At 42.1% G+C, this 15,436-nt stretch overlaps 1 protein-coding gene across 1 annotated transcript in view; it reads left to right on the top strand.

Annotated features, from left to right (window-relative positions):
- The window catches only part of GLDC (glycine decarboxylase), a 77,439-nt gene that overhangs the window by 60,334 nt on the left and 1,669 nt on the right, over positions 1-15,436 (top strand). Inside the window, exons 17-23 of the mRNA XM_038769890.1 lie at positions 719-844; positions 2,469-2,618; positions 4,308-4,420; positions 7,046-7,187; positions 8,297-8,408; positions 11,623-11,718; positions 14,624-14,796. Coding sequence (XP_038625818.1) covers positions 719-844; positions 2,469-2,618; positions 4,308-4,420; positions 7,046-7,187; positions 8,297-8,408; positions 11,623-11,718; positions 14,624-14,796 — 912 coding nt within the window. The remainder of the gene's footprint in view (positions 1-718; positions 845-2,468; positions 2,619-4,307; positions 4,421-7,045; positions 7,188-8,296; positions 8,409-11,622; positions 11,719-14,623; positions 14,797-15,436) is intronic.

The raw sequence follows: 15,436 nt of genomic DNA, 5'->3' as shown, positions 1-15,436 counted from the left end.
CGAATTGGTGGAATAATCAGAACAAGAAGACTAGCGGTATGGGCAGATTTCAGTCTCTTTCTTTTGCAGCTTTCTGCTTGTTTTCCTGGCCCTGCTCACGTGGTTCGTGAGAGGAAACGTACTTCAATATTTTTGATGCTTAAATGTGGAGTTGATAGCATGGTATTTTTTCTTTCTTTCTGCTTAATAAGATTTTCATGTTTTCAGTGCCTCCATTGTGCCCCGCCCCTACTTGTCTGCTTAGCTCTGCCCTTCTTACAGAATGGTGGCTCTGCTGCTTTTGGTTTTCTTCTCTCTACCAAGTTTTAGAAATGCCAATTCAGTCAAGGTTCCCTCTAACCGCCAAGCATTTCAATTCACACATTTTAGGCTTCCAGCAGTAGTATAGGAGTATTTATCTGATTTTGGGGGAAGTATGATGAATGGTAAGATTGTAGGAAAACTAAAAAAAAAAAAACTCTCCAAAAATATGATCCTGAAAGTGGAGATTTTGTTTCCAAAACATTCAACAAATCTTAGACATTACACATGTAGTGGATGAAAACACATTTGGAAACGTAAACTGTGCTTCCACTAGGCAGATTTGGAGGAAGAAAAATATGTTACCTAGAATCTTTCTAGAACTCTTGTAAAAGGCTTGCATTGTGGATTGACTATATTATCTTTCTTTTGCATGCTATTGTTACCCTTCCCTCCCTCTTTTTAAAAATTTCCTAAGGTCTGCCTTATTCCCAAATCTGCTCACGGTACCAACCCTGCAAGTGCCCAGATGGCAGGAATGAAGATCCAGCCAGTAGAGGTGGATAAAAATGGGAACATTGATGTTGCCCACCTCAAAGCCATGGTAAGTGCAGATTCTCTGGGTAATATATGATCAGAAGATAGAGGAGGATGTAGAAATTTGAGGACTACGTGAGCTGGGTATGATTAATAACAATAATTGTGGAACGTGTTATGCTCTTTGTGCCAAACACTGTGCTAAGTACTGGGGTAAATACATGGGGCTCACAGTATAAGTAAGAAGGAGAACATGTATTGACTCCTCGTTTTATAGATGAGAAAACTAAGGCACAGAGAAGTTAAAAGACTTGCCTAAACTCACACAGCAGGCAGGTGGCAGAGATGGAGAAGCAGCGTGGCTTAGTGGAAAAGAGCAGGGGCTTGGGAGTCAGAGGTCATGGGTTCTAATTCCGGCTCTGCCACTTGTCTGCTGTGTGACCTTGGGCAAGTCACTTAACTCCTATGGGCCTCAGTTCCCTCATCTGTAAAATGGGAATTAAGACTGTGAGCCTCACATGGGACAACCTAATTAGCTTGTATCTACCCCAGCACTTAGAACAGTGCTTGGCAGATAGTAAACGCTTAACTACCACCACCATTATTATTGTTTTGGAATTAGAACCCAGGTCCCCTGATTCCCAGGCCCATGTTCTTTCCATGAGGCCATGCTGCACCGGGATCTGTCGTCTTGTTCCTTCTGGAGGCATATTAGAATTGCTTTTTTTTTTTTTTCCTGCAGTCATGTGGGAACAAGTGACAAAAGCTAATGGTCTTCAGCAGTCCAAAATAAAAAAAATGGCAGTTTTCAGCCTTTAGTCTACTTTCCCCTCTTCCCCCTCTAGCTAACAAAAGCACCATTAAATCTTTAATTATGTATTATATTTAAGGAACCTATCTGTAGAAGTGGACGTGTGCCTAAGTAAGTTACCCTTCCATCCCCACAACTCCTCTTTAAGTCTATCTGAATCCTCTTTGCTGGTGGAAGCCTAGTATCAATATTTGTGAAGGGACTAAAGCCCATATGTGGATTTTGAACATCTGTTCACCTGCTGAAGTGTAGGCCCTTACCTCCCGGTATGCTGTTGCTAAGCAACCTTATCTGTTTTATCACCAGTAGACTAGCTGCTAGTGAGTAAAATGAATTAACTAGACCTTCCCTACAGGTTTGTGTCATTTAGTAGATACTCATTTCTTCATGCCATATGCTTAATCAAGGCAGAAGCCAATCAGAGTTTTCAGAATTGGAATACCTCTCTATGCAGAATCTATTTATAAATGGCAGCTGGAGAAGGAGAGATTTTTGTGGCAAGGCAGTGTGGCCTGATTGCCACAGCAGAGAGGAAGCAGGAGTTTGACACCAATATGTGGATAATTTAGACAAAGCCCTTGCTCTGGGTTTTTTTTTTCCTGAATTACCCAGAGAATCACCTCTGGGAGTTTGATAAAACTTGGCTGAGCAATAGAGGGTTTTTATTTCCTTTTCAATGCAGCATCTGGGTTAATTCCAACTTCTCTGGCTTTACCTCCCTGACAAGTTTCAGGGTAATACAGGGAAGCAGGTGTGTGTGTGTGTGTGTGTGTATTCATATTCAATCCTTATTTTAAAAAGTGCAAATATTAGTTGAAGGGGCAGGAATACTGAGTTGGGCAGAACTGCCTTTTCACCCCTCTTTTTCTCTGTCCTGTAGGTAGATAAGCATAAAAAGAACCTGGCCGCCATCATGATCACCTACCCATCCACCAATGGGGTGTTTGAAGAGAACATCAGTGATGTGTGTGACCTCATCCACCAGAACGGGGGCCAGGTGTACCTTGATGGAGCCAACATGAATGCTCAGGTAAGAATACTTGGAAAAGGCAGTTCTCCAAGGTTCCCTAAGGGAAACCTGCCACTTCAAGACAAGGAAAAACTGGCCATTTCTGTTTCCCACAGATATATTTAAGTATACATTTCTTATTGTATGTGTACAGTTTATGTCTGTCTGTCTTCTCCTCCTCCTCCTGTAGATTGTAATCTCTTTTGAGGGCAGGATGAGTATGATGCTGTTTTCCTCCAAGGAGTGAGGGAAGCTGAGAAACACCATCTGCTTATATTCTTACAATTCTAACTCCCTACACAGGATTTCAGAGCACTTTCCATGTTTTAATTAGATAACAGATTTGAGAAGCAGCGTGGCTCGGTGGAAAGAGCTTTGGAGTCAGAGGTCAGGGGTTCAAATCCCAGCTCTGCCATTTGTCAGCTTTGTGACTTTAGACGTCACTTAACTTCTCTGTGCCTCAATTACCTCATCTGTTAAATAGGGATTAAGACTGTGAGCCCCCTGTGGGACAACCTGATCACCTTGTAACCTCCCCAGCACTTAGAACAGTGCTTTGCACATAGTAATCACTTTATAAATGCCATCATTATTATTATTATTATTTGAGGAGACTAAGATTAATTTCCTCAGATGTTTGACAGAGAGAATGAGAAGGGCTGTTTGAGGAAAAAGGCTGACCTGTGTTCTCTTCTCGAATGGAAATGCTCTTTCTCTGTGACCTTGGCCAAGTCACTTAGCTCTTTGCATCATGTTTTGCATTGGTGAAATGAAGATTAATATATATGCCCTGGGGGGGATAGTGATGATTAATTGGTTGATCCTTATATGAACTTTGCTGATGAAATAGCTCCAGAAGCTCTGGGTGTATTATAATAGCCTTAAAATTCGGCCAAATGCCTTGGCTTTGCCATTTAAGATTTTCCTTTTTTTGTCCTTCCCTTTGAAATATTTTTTAAAAGGTCCATTTTACATATGAGATTGCTTTATAGTCCCATAGACTGAACTCTTTATTCCTCCCCAGTGAGCTAATGATGTTAGATTTAGTAAGGTCCTTAGCAATTAAAGAAAATCTTAACAAATTCACTCAGCCATCCTGCACTATGTTCAATTCTGCACTTTAGCGAACCAATGTACATTAAACAGACATTTGCTATATTTTTAGAGGTCTCTTGGGAAGCAGCGGGGCCTAGTGGAAAGAGCCAGGCCCTGAGAGTCAGGGGACCTGGGTCGTGATCCCATCTCTGCCACTTGCTTGCTATGTGACCTTGGGCAAGTCACTTAACTTCTCCATGCCTCAGTTTCCTCATCTGTAAAATGGGGATTCAGTGCCTACTTAGTCTGTGAGCCCCATGTGGGACAAGGACTGTGTCTGATGTGATTATCTTGTATCTCCCCCAGTGCTTGATGCATAGTAAGTGCTTAACAAATGCTAATATTTAATTATAATTAATATTCAGTATATGCTATTTAATTATAATAATACTGTCACATCTATTGGAAAACCAAATTTTAACAGAAAAAACAGGCCAGCACTAAATCATTTTCAGAGAAAAACCAGAAAAAGAATTCCCATGGGATCATGCCTTCCTCATCAATCCCCTGAATGGGTTAGGGGCTGCCCTGTGTCTTATGGATATGAATGCCCCCGTTTGGCAGTTTTTGACTATCCTTTCATTTTAGTTCTTTTTTGTTTTTCCTATCTGACAGGTGGGTCTGTGTCGTCCTGGAGATTTTGGATCCGATGTCTCCCACTTAAATCTTCACAAAACATTCTGCATTCCCCATGGAGGAGGAGGACCTGGAATGGGACCCATTGGAGTGTTAGTTTTGGGGACTGCTTGGGTTTGATTTCATTGTAGAATGGAAAAACGTAGATAGGCACATTGTTCCTGACCTGACTGGCTTGTACACTAAAGAGCCGCCACCCCCAGACTCACACTAGTTGCTCTTGAGGCAGTTTCTCCAACCTCAGGAAACCGGGGAGTGGAGCTATGGGACCCACTCCTGACCTTGGTTGCCTGGGAGATGAGGCTTGTTTATTTCCCAAGGCAGCCTGTCATTTAGTCTATTCTGATATCTTCTCAAGAAGCAGCAGCTAATGCTGACAGGAATGGAAAGTGGCTGAGAATAGGAGAGAAGACCAGTATTCAGTCCAGGGTGCTGGATGGCTGTATCTCATTTGTCGGGGGTCGGGGTTGGGGGGCTGCTGCAGACATGCTGTTGTCCTTGTGGACTGCTGGGACTTGTAGACCCATTGAATGCCCGGGGGGGGCCAAAGAACACGTCGCTGGCCCTGAGGCTGAAGAAGGCCTGAAATGGATGTGCAGGAGTCAGTCTATCCTAAGGCCAGTGTTTTGGTTTTTTGTTCATTTTATGGTACTTATTTAGCGCTGCTTATGGGTCAAACATTGTTCTAAGCACTGGAGTTAGGTACAGGTTAATTAGGTCAGACACAGTCCCAGTCCCACATGGGGTTCACAGTCTTAAGTAGGAGGGAGAACAGGTATTGAATCCCCATTTTACAGTTGAGGAAACAGGCACAGAGAAGTGAGGTGACTTCCCCAACATCACCCAGAAAACAATTGGCAGAGCTGGGATTAGAACCCAGGTCCTCTGACCCTCAGGACCGTGTTCTTCCCACTAAGCCATGCCAGTGCAAAGGTCAGCCTAACCTAAGGCTACACCTGAGTCCCATTATCCCTGGTTTGGCCCTTGCAAGGCTCTTAGTTGGGGAAAGGAATCAAGGTGAGGGAAACTAGAGCAGAAGACAGTGACTGGGGGAGAAAACTAAGGTTACACATGCCTTAGTATGTCTCCAGCATCCCCTCGACAAAGAGAATACAGTATATGTTGTCGTACCTCAAAGACTCTTCACTCAAGGGGAGGACACATTCTGTTACTCGTTTAGTGGAAGGGTATTAGCCTGTGCAGAGAGGAAACATTTAGCCCAATGCAGGGGAGATGGGATGTTGGTGACAGGGAGGAAAAAAAGAGGGAGATTACTAATGATGATAATAATAATGGTATTTGTTAAGCACTTACTATGTACCAAGCATTGTTCTAAGTGCTGGGGTAGGTACAAGGTAATCAGGTTGTCCCACATGGGGCTCACCGTCTTAATCCCCATTTTACAGATAAGGTATCTGAAGCATAGAGAAGTTAAGTGATTTGCCCAAAGTCACACAGCTGACAAGCAGCGGAGCCAGGATTAGAACCTACAGCCTCTGACTCCCAAGACTAGTGCTCTTTCCACTAAGCCATGCTGCGTCTATAAGTAATAGAGTGAAACTGAAACAAGAAAAAGCATTCCTAATATTCAAAACAAATACTTTTTAATTGTAAGTTCTCTCAGACTGTGAAATTGAAATTACCTAGTAAGAAAAGTGGTATGAGTAACCATCTCCTGAGGCATTTTAAAATAAGCTCCAGCTCACTCAGTGGAGAAAATGCTGCAAGGAATAAGCCTATGTTGCTGGAGAAATAAGGTGATTTTCACACACTTCTTCCTCCTTTGCTTAAATTATGATCCTCTATCTTAAATTGAAAAAGCCAGCATTGTGGCAAAGTGTGTGAAACACAAGTAGGCCTCGTCTTCCTCTCCAGACTGCCTACCTTTAAAGTAGAGAGAAAAGAAGGACCTAAAGACGAAGGCTAGGAATGCAAAAGAGGTAGGTTGTTAGGTATACAGAAGCTAGTTGAACAGTCAGAAGATTCTCCGGATAACCTTTACATGAGGTTAGTAGCTCAAGAGTCTACACTTGCTCTTGGGGGTTGTAAAAAAAAAAAAAAATCCCCATGAAGTCTGTCTATCTCTGTTTCCATATTGTTAAAGACTCGCCTTTTTTCCCATCCAGATTCATTCCCAACCCTATTTGTTATAGTAAGTTTCTGTTTGAATTAAGTTATAAGACAAGTATTCATGGTAAGAGAACTCTCATCATCCTTGGAGAAGAAGCATGGCGTAGTAGAAGGAACATGGGACTGAAAGTCTGGAGACCCGGGTTCTAATCCCAACTCCACCACTGCCCCCTGTGTGACCTTGGGCAAATCACTTAACCTTTGTAGGACTCAGTTTCCTCATCCGTGAAATGGGGATACGATCAACTGAGACCCATGTGAGACAGGGACCATGTCTGATACATAACCTTATATCTACCTCAATGCTTAGCCCGCAGCAAGCATTTAATAGGTGCCATAATTATTGACTTTTTCAATCAATCAGCAGTATTTATTGCGCACTTCCACTGAACTAAGTACTTGGGAGAGTAGAATAGTTATTATTTTGTTTTGTACCTGTCTTTTTTTTATATATAATGGCATTTATTCACCCTCCAAGATCCTGATGATGAAGATTTGAATTGGACCTTTTGATCTCTGTAAACCTCACAATGAAACTGCAGTGTCTTTCTCTGCACCAGCTAACCAATTTGTGTTTTGTGTTGTAGGAAGAAACATCTTGCTCCTTTTCTGCCTAATCACCCAGTTATTTCAGTGCAGCCGGATAAAGATTTGCATCCTTTGGGTACTATCAGTGCTGCCCCTTGGGGCTCAAGTGCAATTTTGCCAATTTCCTGGGCCTATATCAAGGTGTGGTATATTTCTGGAATGGTTTTGCTGTAATTTGCAGGACAGGGCAAGCAGTTCTTTCCTTTTTTTGAGAATAAATAAGTTGGCTATATGGCAACTCCTGGCAGGCAGATTTACAATTGATTTCTTTGCCCAAATTATCCTTAGCTTTGCAGAGAGGGAGAAATAGGAATTTCAGAGCCAGATGCATTCTTCCAGGCTAAGGCACTTAATGGTCCCTCAACTAATAGTAGAGATCTGTTTTCTTCAGGCTTCGTGCATTGCATCTTTTTTTTCCCCCGCTCATAAAAAGAAGCACATTCAAATCATTATACTTAGTGGAATTCCTGGAGCAGATTTCCAGAAATAAATCTCATTTAGATAGTGCTGCTTGTCTTGGTGGGGGGATGGGGGCAGAGAAATTCTGCTGCAGCCATTCAGGACAGTGTAATGCAGCTTGGCAGGGCTATTGCATATTCTTTTTCCAAGCTTCATTGCCTGATGAGCTACCTTTGTGACATGGGGTTGGTAGAGCTGAAAATTCTTGGGTGATTAGGCTTTTCCTGAGAACAGGCTGCCTTTTTTTTTTTTTTTTTTTTTTTTTACTTTTCCACAAACGGAGCCTGTCATGGCCTATGTTCACTGGGGACCTGGTTAGTGAACTATTCACTGGAAGAAACTGTACATCCTCGGGGGGGAAATGAAGACTTTCCTGGCTGAAGGGTCTCATTGGCACATTGGGAAAAGTCATTTATAAGTGGTGAGAGTAGCCCAGCTCAGTGGGCGGCCAATTTACTCCCCCTTTGGCTTCTAACAATAAAGTTTCCCTAATTTAGGAGCAAACTGATTTCTTTCTGAAAATTGGCTTTGAAATGTGCTTGAAAAATGCTCTTCATTCCTAGTATAAGGAATTGAAATGATAGGAGAGAATCAACAGACAACTTGAGCCTCGAGAGAGATGGAAGTCTGTCCTAGTATTATTGGGCTTTTCCTATCCAAATGTGTAATAAAAAGGATGCTGAGCCCTCTCAATCATTGAGAACATATATCTGTGAATATGTTTTGTGAATGAGTCTTTGGAGCCAAAGTGATCTCTTCAGTGTTCTACAGCTTTTTTTTTTCTACTGCAGATGATGGGAGGAAAGGGCCTGAAGCATGCCACAGAGATTGCCATCTTAAATGCCAACTACATGGCCAAGCGATTAGAGAAGCACTACAAAGTCCTTTTCAAGGGTGCAAGAGGCAAGTATCAAATATTTTTTTAATGGCATTTATTAAGCACTTACTATATACAAAGCACTGTTCTAAGCACTGGGGAGGTTACAAGGTGATCAGGTTGTCCCACAGGGGTCTCACAGTCTTCATACGCATTTTACGGATGAGGTAAGAGGCACAGAGAAGTTGTGACTTGCCCAAAGTCACACAGCTGACACTTGGCGGAGCCAGAATTTGAACCCATGACCTCTGAGTCCACAGCCCGGGCTCTTTCCACTGAGCCACACATAATTTAGAGTTATCAGTTATAATTTAGAGTTATCAGTCAATCAGTAGTTTGAGGGCTAACCCTACAGTGCATAGCACTGCACAAAGCCCTTAGGAGAGTATCAAAAAGTTAGAGGATGCAGTGCCTACCTTCAAGGAGGTGACAACAGTCTAATGGGAGAAAGCAACACAAAACTGTTTACAGAAAGGAAGATGACAAAGGAAAGTTGGCTATGTGGATGAGTAAAAGCTTAGTAGAGTATGTAAATCAATAAATACCGAAGTGCTATGGGTAACTGTGAACACATAAGTGTTGAGGTGATGCAAAAGGACTGAGCTGATAGTTGGGAAGAGATAACCTAAGAAGAAATAGTAATCTGGGAAAGAGGAAGCAGTGGTGATTATACCACTGAGAAAGATTTCCTAGCAAGCTATGTGGCCTCCATCACTGATTGCCCACTTAGTGGTTAGCATCTTCAATCTCCATGCCTCCCTTGAAACTTCCCCACTTATCTCCAGTGGGTCCCAGTCCCCATTAATTAAATTTAAGAAATACTGGCCTAAATCATGAAAGTCATTGCATTTACTATAGCCTCCCCATCCCCTGTACAATATTCATAATGAAAATGCGTCATTGAGAGTAGGAAGGACATTTCTCCCTTCTGCCTTTTAGCAACTCTGGACCCAGCTAGTGGGATGGTCTTATACTTAACAAATTGGTGCCACCATACAAATAGGGAAAATGGATTGGTAGCCTAGTGATGATTCATTCAATAACCAGGAAGCATAAAACTGCTATCAATCAGAAGTCTTGAGCCTGGCCTACCACTGTGATTAAAGGAATCCTCCCCAAATTGTAAGAGACACTGATACCAGAGTAGGTTGTGAACGATCTCAGTCCATCGATGGTATTTACTGAGCACTGACTGTGTGGAGAGCACCGTACTAAGTAAGCACTTGGGAAAGAAAGTACAACAGAGTTGGTAGACGTGTTTCCTGCTCACAAGCAGCTTTCAGTCTACAATCCAATCTCCAAATGAAGTGTACGATATGTTCCATATGGAATTTCAACTGATTTATGAACTGGCCCCAAGGTTGTCTTCTAAAACTTCATTTTTTTTTTCTCTCCTACATCTGGGCAGAAATACTGAAAGTTATTTAAGAAGAAAAATAAGAACCAGGAGAGGAGTGCTTTGTGCTTTGGGGCTGTCCTTCTTTAGTTGGATTAGATTAAACTATATCCACAGCTCAGTATTTAAATATTAGATCAAATGCAGTTAATTACTCTGTTTTAAATGGTAATTTGTTTATCTGGAATAATTATTAGCACCTCTAATTACCATGTGGGAAGGGATCAATAATTACAGAATTCATTGTGCAATCCCCAAATCAACCATGTTCTTTTTGTTCCTGTAACAGTTTAAACCTTAGAATTTCGAAGTGTAAGAAAAATAGCTAGCATTGCAACTCCTGAAGGTGCAAATGTTTTTAATAAATATTGTTTTCGGCAAATGCTTTATTGAAAAAAGTAATCCCCAAATTCCTAGTGGGATTTTTTTTTACATAAAATAAAAAGCTTTTTTACTAGCTGCTTAGCTTCATTTTAATTCATTTGCTTGTTATAAATAAGAATTATATGATTCGGGGGGGCATTTAGTGATAACATTTGCTGATGTTTTTAGTTAACATCTGGTAAGGTGTCTATGAACTGCTCCCTTTTGACTTTTTTAATAAAAGGTATACTATTTGGATACAGAGAGAATTGTTTTGCTAAATAAGCACAGAGAAGGCAAATTATCATCAGATGTTCAGTGCTCTTATAGCAGGGATTGGGGTGAGGAATAGCAATACCCTCTTCAGAGGTTGAAAGAGAGATTAAATATTATTTTACTTTAATCAATCAATCAATAAATACAATTGATTGATTGATTGATTAAAGTAAAATAATATTTTTAAAATAACCTAATTTCTCTCCCACCCCCACAAAAAAGGCTGCAGTATCTATTCTAGCTGCCTGCTCCATCTGCAGCTTCAGATATTGGGAAAGTAAGGATATTAAACTCCACAATGTTGTTTATGTTTGAATTTCATAATTGCCCCTACCATAACAGCCTCTGGGCCCACCATGTCCAGAAGAGGAAAACTTCCCCAGTTGTTGGCGATAACAGGGATAGAACCCGGGGTCAGTGCACATTTGGCCTTTCCAAGTTGTTATGTTGAGTTCTTACAGGGATTTTCTGAATCTGACTTTGCACTTATAAGTAGATTTCCTGAAATATTTTTGAATTGTAATTTGATTTGTCTTGTTGATGTGGCTGCCTTCAGCTGAGTAGCTGACAGAGCAAAACTTGTAACTGCAATTAGGGCTCATAAAAACATGGTTGTTAATGTTATTAATTAGAGTGTTCTCTAGTGCGCATAGTTTCGTCCCTCATCAAGAGTCACTGCCTTAAGGGCCAGAGAATCAGTTTGATCTAGTAGATAGAGCACAGAACAGGGAGTCAGGAGACCTGGGTTTTAGTGCCGACTCTGCCATTTGACTGCTCTGGGTCCTTGGGCAAGTCATTTAACTTCCCTCTGCCTCAGTTTCCTCATCTGTAAAATGGGGATAAATTACCGGTTCTCCTTTCCCCTTAAGCTGTGAGTCCTAAGTGGGACAAGGACTGTGTCCAACCTGATTCCTGTGTCTACTCTGGTGCTTGGCACATAGTAAGCGTTTAGTAAATTCCAGAAATATTATCATTGTCAATCCAATGCACGGGGTAATGGCAGGGCAGTAACAAGAAGCCACTGTGGACCAGCTTTTCTAGGGGCAGTAGTAGGATGGATTGTAATTGGTTAGAAATTCCTGACATATATACAGGAGTTTTTGATGACCAGCCTTAGCAATGCGCCGAGAACACCATAGCCACTCGTTGGCTATCTTGGATTTATTTTCTGAAATAATCTTGGAATCCCTTGTGTTTCTGCACAGGCTATGTGGCTCATGAATTTATCCTGGACACCAGACCTTTCAAGAAATCTGCAAACATTGAAGCAGTGGATGTTGCTAAAAGACTCCAAGATTACGGTGAGTGACTTCCTAGAGTGTGTGCTTCTGGCTGTTAAAGCCAGGGACTTTCTCTTTTTAAAAATTCCCAGTTCAGGAGTACAGTGTAACAGAATTGGTAGACATATTTTCTGCCCACAAGGAGCTTACAGTCTAGAAGGAAATAAGACTCTAGAGTGAAATCCTTGTAATGAAGTAATTAGATTGTAAACTCCTCATGGGCCAGGAACATATATACCAACTCTGTTACATTCTAATCTCCCAAGCGCCTAGTACAGTGCTCTGCGGACAGTAAGTGCTCAATAATTCCATTCATCAGTAGTCCATTCCGAGGTTCAGTCTTCCAGTGGAACCTGACCCTAGGACAGAAAGAGTTGAACGGTAATTAATAACCAATGGTTAAATGTTTAGTACTCATTTTGCAGTTTTAAATAGTATATGTTTACAATATAATAAATAATAATAATGGTATTTAAGTGCTTACTGTGTGCCAAACACTGGATTAAGCCCTGGGGTGGATACGAGCAAGTCGGGTTGGACACAGTCCCTGTCTCACATGAGGCTCACAGTCTCAATCTCCATTTCACAGATGAGGTAACTGAGGCACAGAGAAATGAAGTGACTTGCCCAAGGTCACACAGCAGATGTGGTGGAGCCGGGATTAGACCCCATGACCTTCTAACTCCCGGACCTGTTCTCTAGCCACTACACCATGCTGCTTCTGTATGTTCAGAGATGTTACAGCATGGCTTAGAGGAAAGATCATGGGACTAGGAGACAGAAAACCCAGGTTCTAGAATTGGCTTGGCTATTTGCCTGTTGTGTGATCTTGGACAAGTCACTTAACCCCTCTGTGCCCTGTTTCCTCCTCTGTAAAATGGAAATAAAATACTGGACCTTTTTACCTTTTAGACTGTATGTCCCATGTAGGACAGGGACTGTGTCTGATCAGCGTGGCTCAGTGGAAAGAGCATGGGCTTTGGAGTCAGAGATCATGGGTTCAAATCCTGGCTCTGTCAATTGTCAGCTGTGTGACTTTGGGCAAGTCACTTAACTTCTCTGTGCCTCAGTTACCTCATCTGTAAAATGGGGATTGACTGTGAGCCCCCTGTGGGACAACCTGATAATAATAATAATAATAATAATGGCATTTATTAAGCGCTTACTATGTGCAAAGCACTGTTCTAAGCGCTGGAGAGGTTACAAGGTGATCAGGTTGTCCCATGGGGGGCTCACAGTCTTCATCCCCATTTTACAGATGAGGTAACTGAGGCCCAGAGAAGTGAAGTGACTTGCCCAAAGTCACACAGCTGACAACTGGTGGAGCCGGGATTTGAACCCCTGACCTCTGACTCCAAAGCCCGGGCTCTTTCCACTGAGCCATGCAGCCTTGTCACCTCCCCAGCGCTTAGAACAGTGCTTTGCACATAGTAAGCACTTAAATGCCACCATTATTATTATTATTATTATCATCTAATTATTTTATTTATCCAACTGTCTACCCCAGCGCTTGGGGCATAGAAAACGCTTAATACATACCATCATTATTCTTCTTCTTATACAACTGCTAAATATACGGCTGCATTGAAGAGGAACTTAATGTGTGTGCCAGCCCCAATGTGCAAGAAAGCCAGTAAATGAAGCAAACTTTACGATACAGTGAAATCAACAGCCTCTCCAAAGGGGCTTTGGAGTCATTACTGACTCTTGAGAGCTCTCCTATTTGATGGCTGGGGCGGGGGAGGGTGTATTCTCTTGTATCACTTTGGCCGCTGCTCAGAGGATGTGTCCATCAGTTACCCAGGGACGGTGAGTGACTGAGGGAGAGGAGAAAGCCTCTGTAGTACTCTCCATTCATGCTGCTACTTGGCGGATCCAAGCACTTATCCTATTCCACCTTGTCTACTGCATCAGCCTCCTTACTGACCATCTTATCTCCTGTCTCTCCCTACCCCAGTCCATACTTCACTCTGCTGCCCGGATTATTTTCCTACAAAACAGTTCTGTCCATGTTGCCCCACTTCTCAAGAACCTCCATCCTTCCTCCGCAGCACACAGAAACTCCTTACCATTGGCTTTAAAGCACTCAATAAGCTTGCTCCATCCTACCTTGCCTGGCTGATCTCCTACTACAGCCCACCCTGCACACTTCATTCTCCGAACACCAGCTTGCTCACTGTGCCCCGACTTCGTCTCGCCAACGACCCCTTTCCCACGTCCTGCCTGTGGGCTGGAACTCCCTCCCCTTCCACATATACCAGACCACCACTTTCCCCACCTTCAAAACCTTTTTACGGTTACATCTCCTCCAAGAGGCCTTCCCTGGTTAAGCCCTCTTTTCCCCGACTCCCTCTCCCTTTTGTGTCATCTAAGCACTTGAATCTATAACCTTTGGGCACTTGGTCTTCACCTCACCCTCAGTCCCACAGCACTAATGTATATATCCCTATTTTTTTTTATATTAACGACTGTCTCCGCATCTAGATTGTGAGCTCCTTGTGGACAGGGAACATGCCTACCAACGCTGTTGTAATGTACTCTCCCAAGAGCTTAATACAATGCTCTGCACACAGTAAGCACTCAATAAATGCCACTGATTGATCGATTTGTTGTTCAGAAAGGAAAATTGTTGTTGACTTAAGTTTTCTGACTGACTTCATAACAAAATGTTAACCATGCATATCAAAATATTGGCTTCATTTTGTTATGAGCCCATATTGTGGGATCCATTTCTCACATATTGGTGGGGGAAATGATCCAGTTTAAAGAGCCAAAAGGGTTGGTGTGCCTTTCTTTGGGGCCCCTTTCTGCATGCTTTGTCTTCCCACGAACAGAAGTCAGCTGGAGTTGTGTGAAAAAGCTTATGAAAACTGTTGGGATGATGGCCTTTGAAACTGAATTTTGGTCTCTTTCCTTATATTACTAGGCTTCCATGCCCCAACCATGTCTTGGCCAGTGGCTGGTACCCTCATGATTGAACCCACGGAATCTGAAGACAAGGCAGAGCTGGACAGGTTTTGTGATGCGATGATCAGCATTCGACAGGAAATTGCTGACATAGAGGAGGGACGCATGGATTCGAGAGTTAATCCACTGAAGGTGAAATGGCCTTGGATCTTTGATTAAAGTTCTGGAAAATAACATGTCTACCCGACATATTAGATTCCTTTTAACTCATTAGAACATACTGTTAGGAGTTTAATCTGAATGTGGGTATGTGAAGCAGGTATGCTTCTGAGAATATCCCAGAATCGTACCATGAAAAAAAATTAAGGCCAATTTTTGTCAGATTCTTAAATATAGTTTTCCCATGACATGAATATGATCAGTGGATTCAGAGCCAAGTCACCAGATACAGTACCCAAGCAAACAAACAAAAAAATACTGCTGGGGATAATTGGAAGAAGAAGAAAAACCCCAAACTCAGCAGTGAAATAGTCACAGTGTTCTGTGGTGAAGTTGTTATTCTGTGGTAATGTGAGGAACCAGTGAACTTTTTTTAAAAAAGGTTACCGGACTCAAATGAAGAAGTTATAAGTGCATAGGATACTCAACCTATACTAACATACTAGTGGTTTGCAGAAACTCTGCTTGATATAGTAGTTTAGGAGAGACACCAGAAGGTCTGTTCTTATTTTTTTTCAAAACGTCTGTTTTCTGTTTGGGGTATACTAACATCCTAAGCAGGGGAGGGTATGGGGTGGAAATGAGCCTGTTTTTAATTAGTAAATGTGTCATG

Source organism: Tachyglossus aculeatus, chromosome X4 (assembly GCF_015852505.1).
Source record: "Tachyglossus aculeatus isolate mTacAcu1 chromosome X4, mTacAcu1.pri, whole genome shotgun sequence".
Lineage (NCBI taxonomy): Eukaryota > Metazoa > Chordata > Mammalia > Monotremata > Tachyglossidae > Tachyglossus > Tachyglossus aculeatus.
Note: the sequence above shows the minus strand (reverse complement) of the source record. Positions and strands in the feature narration are given on the sequence as shown.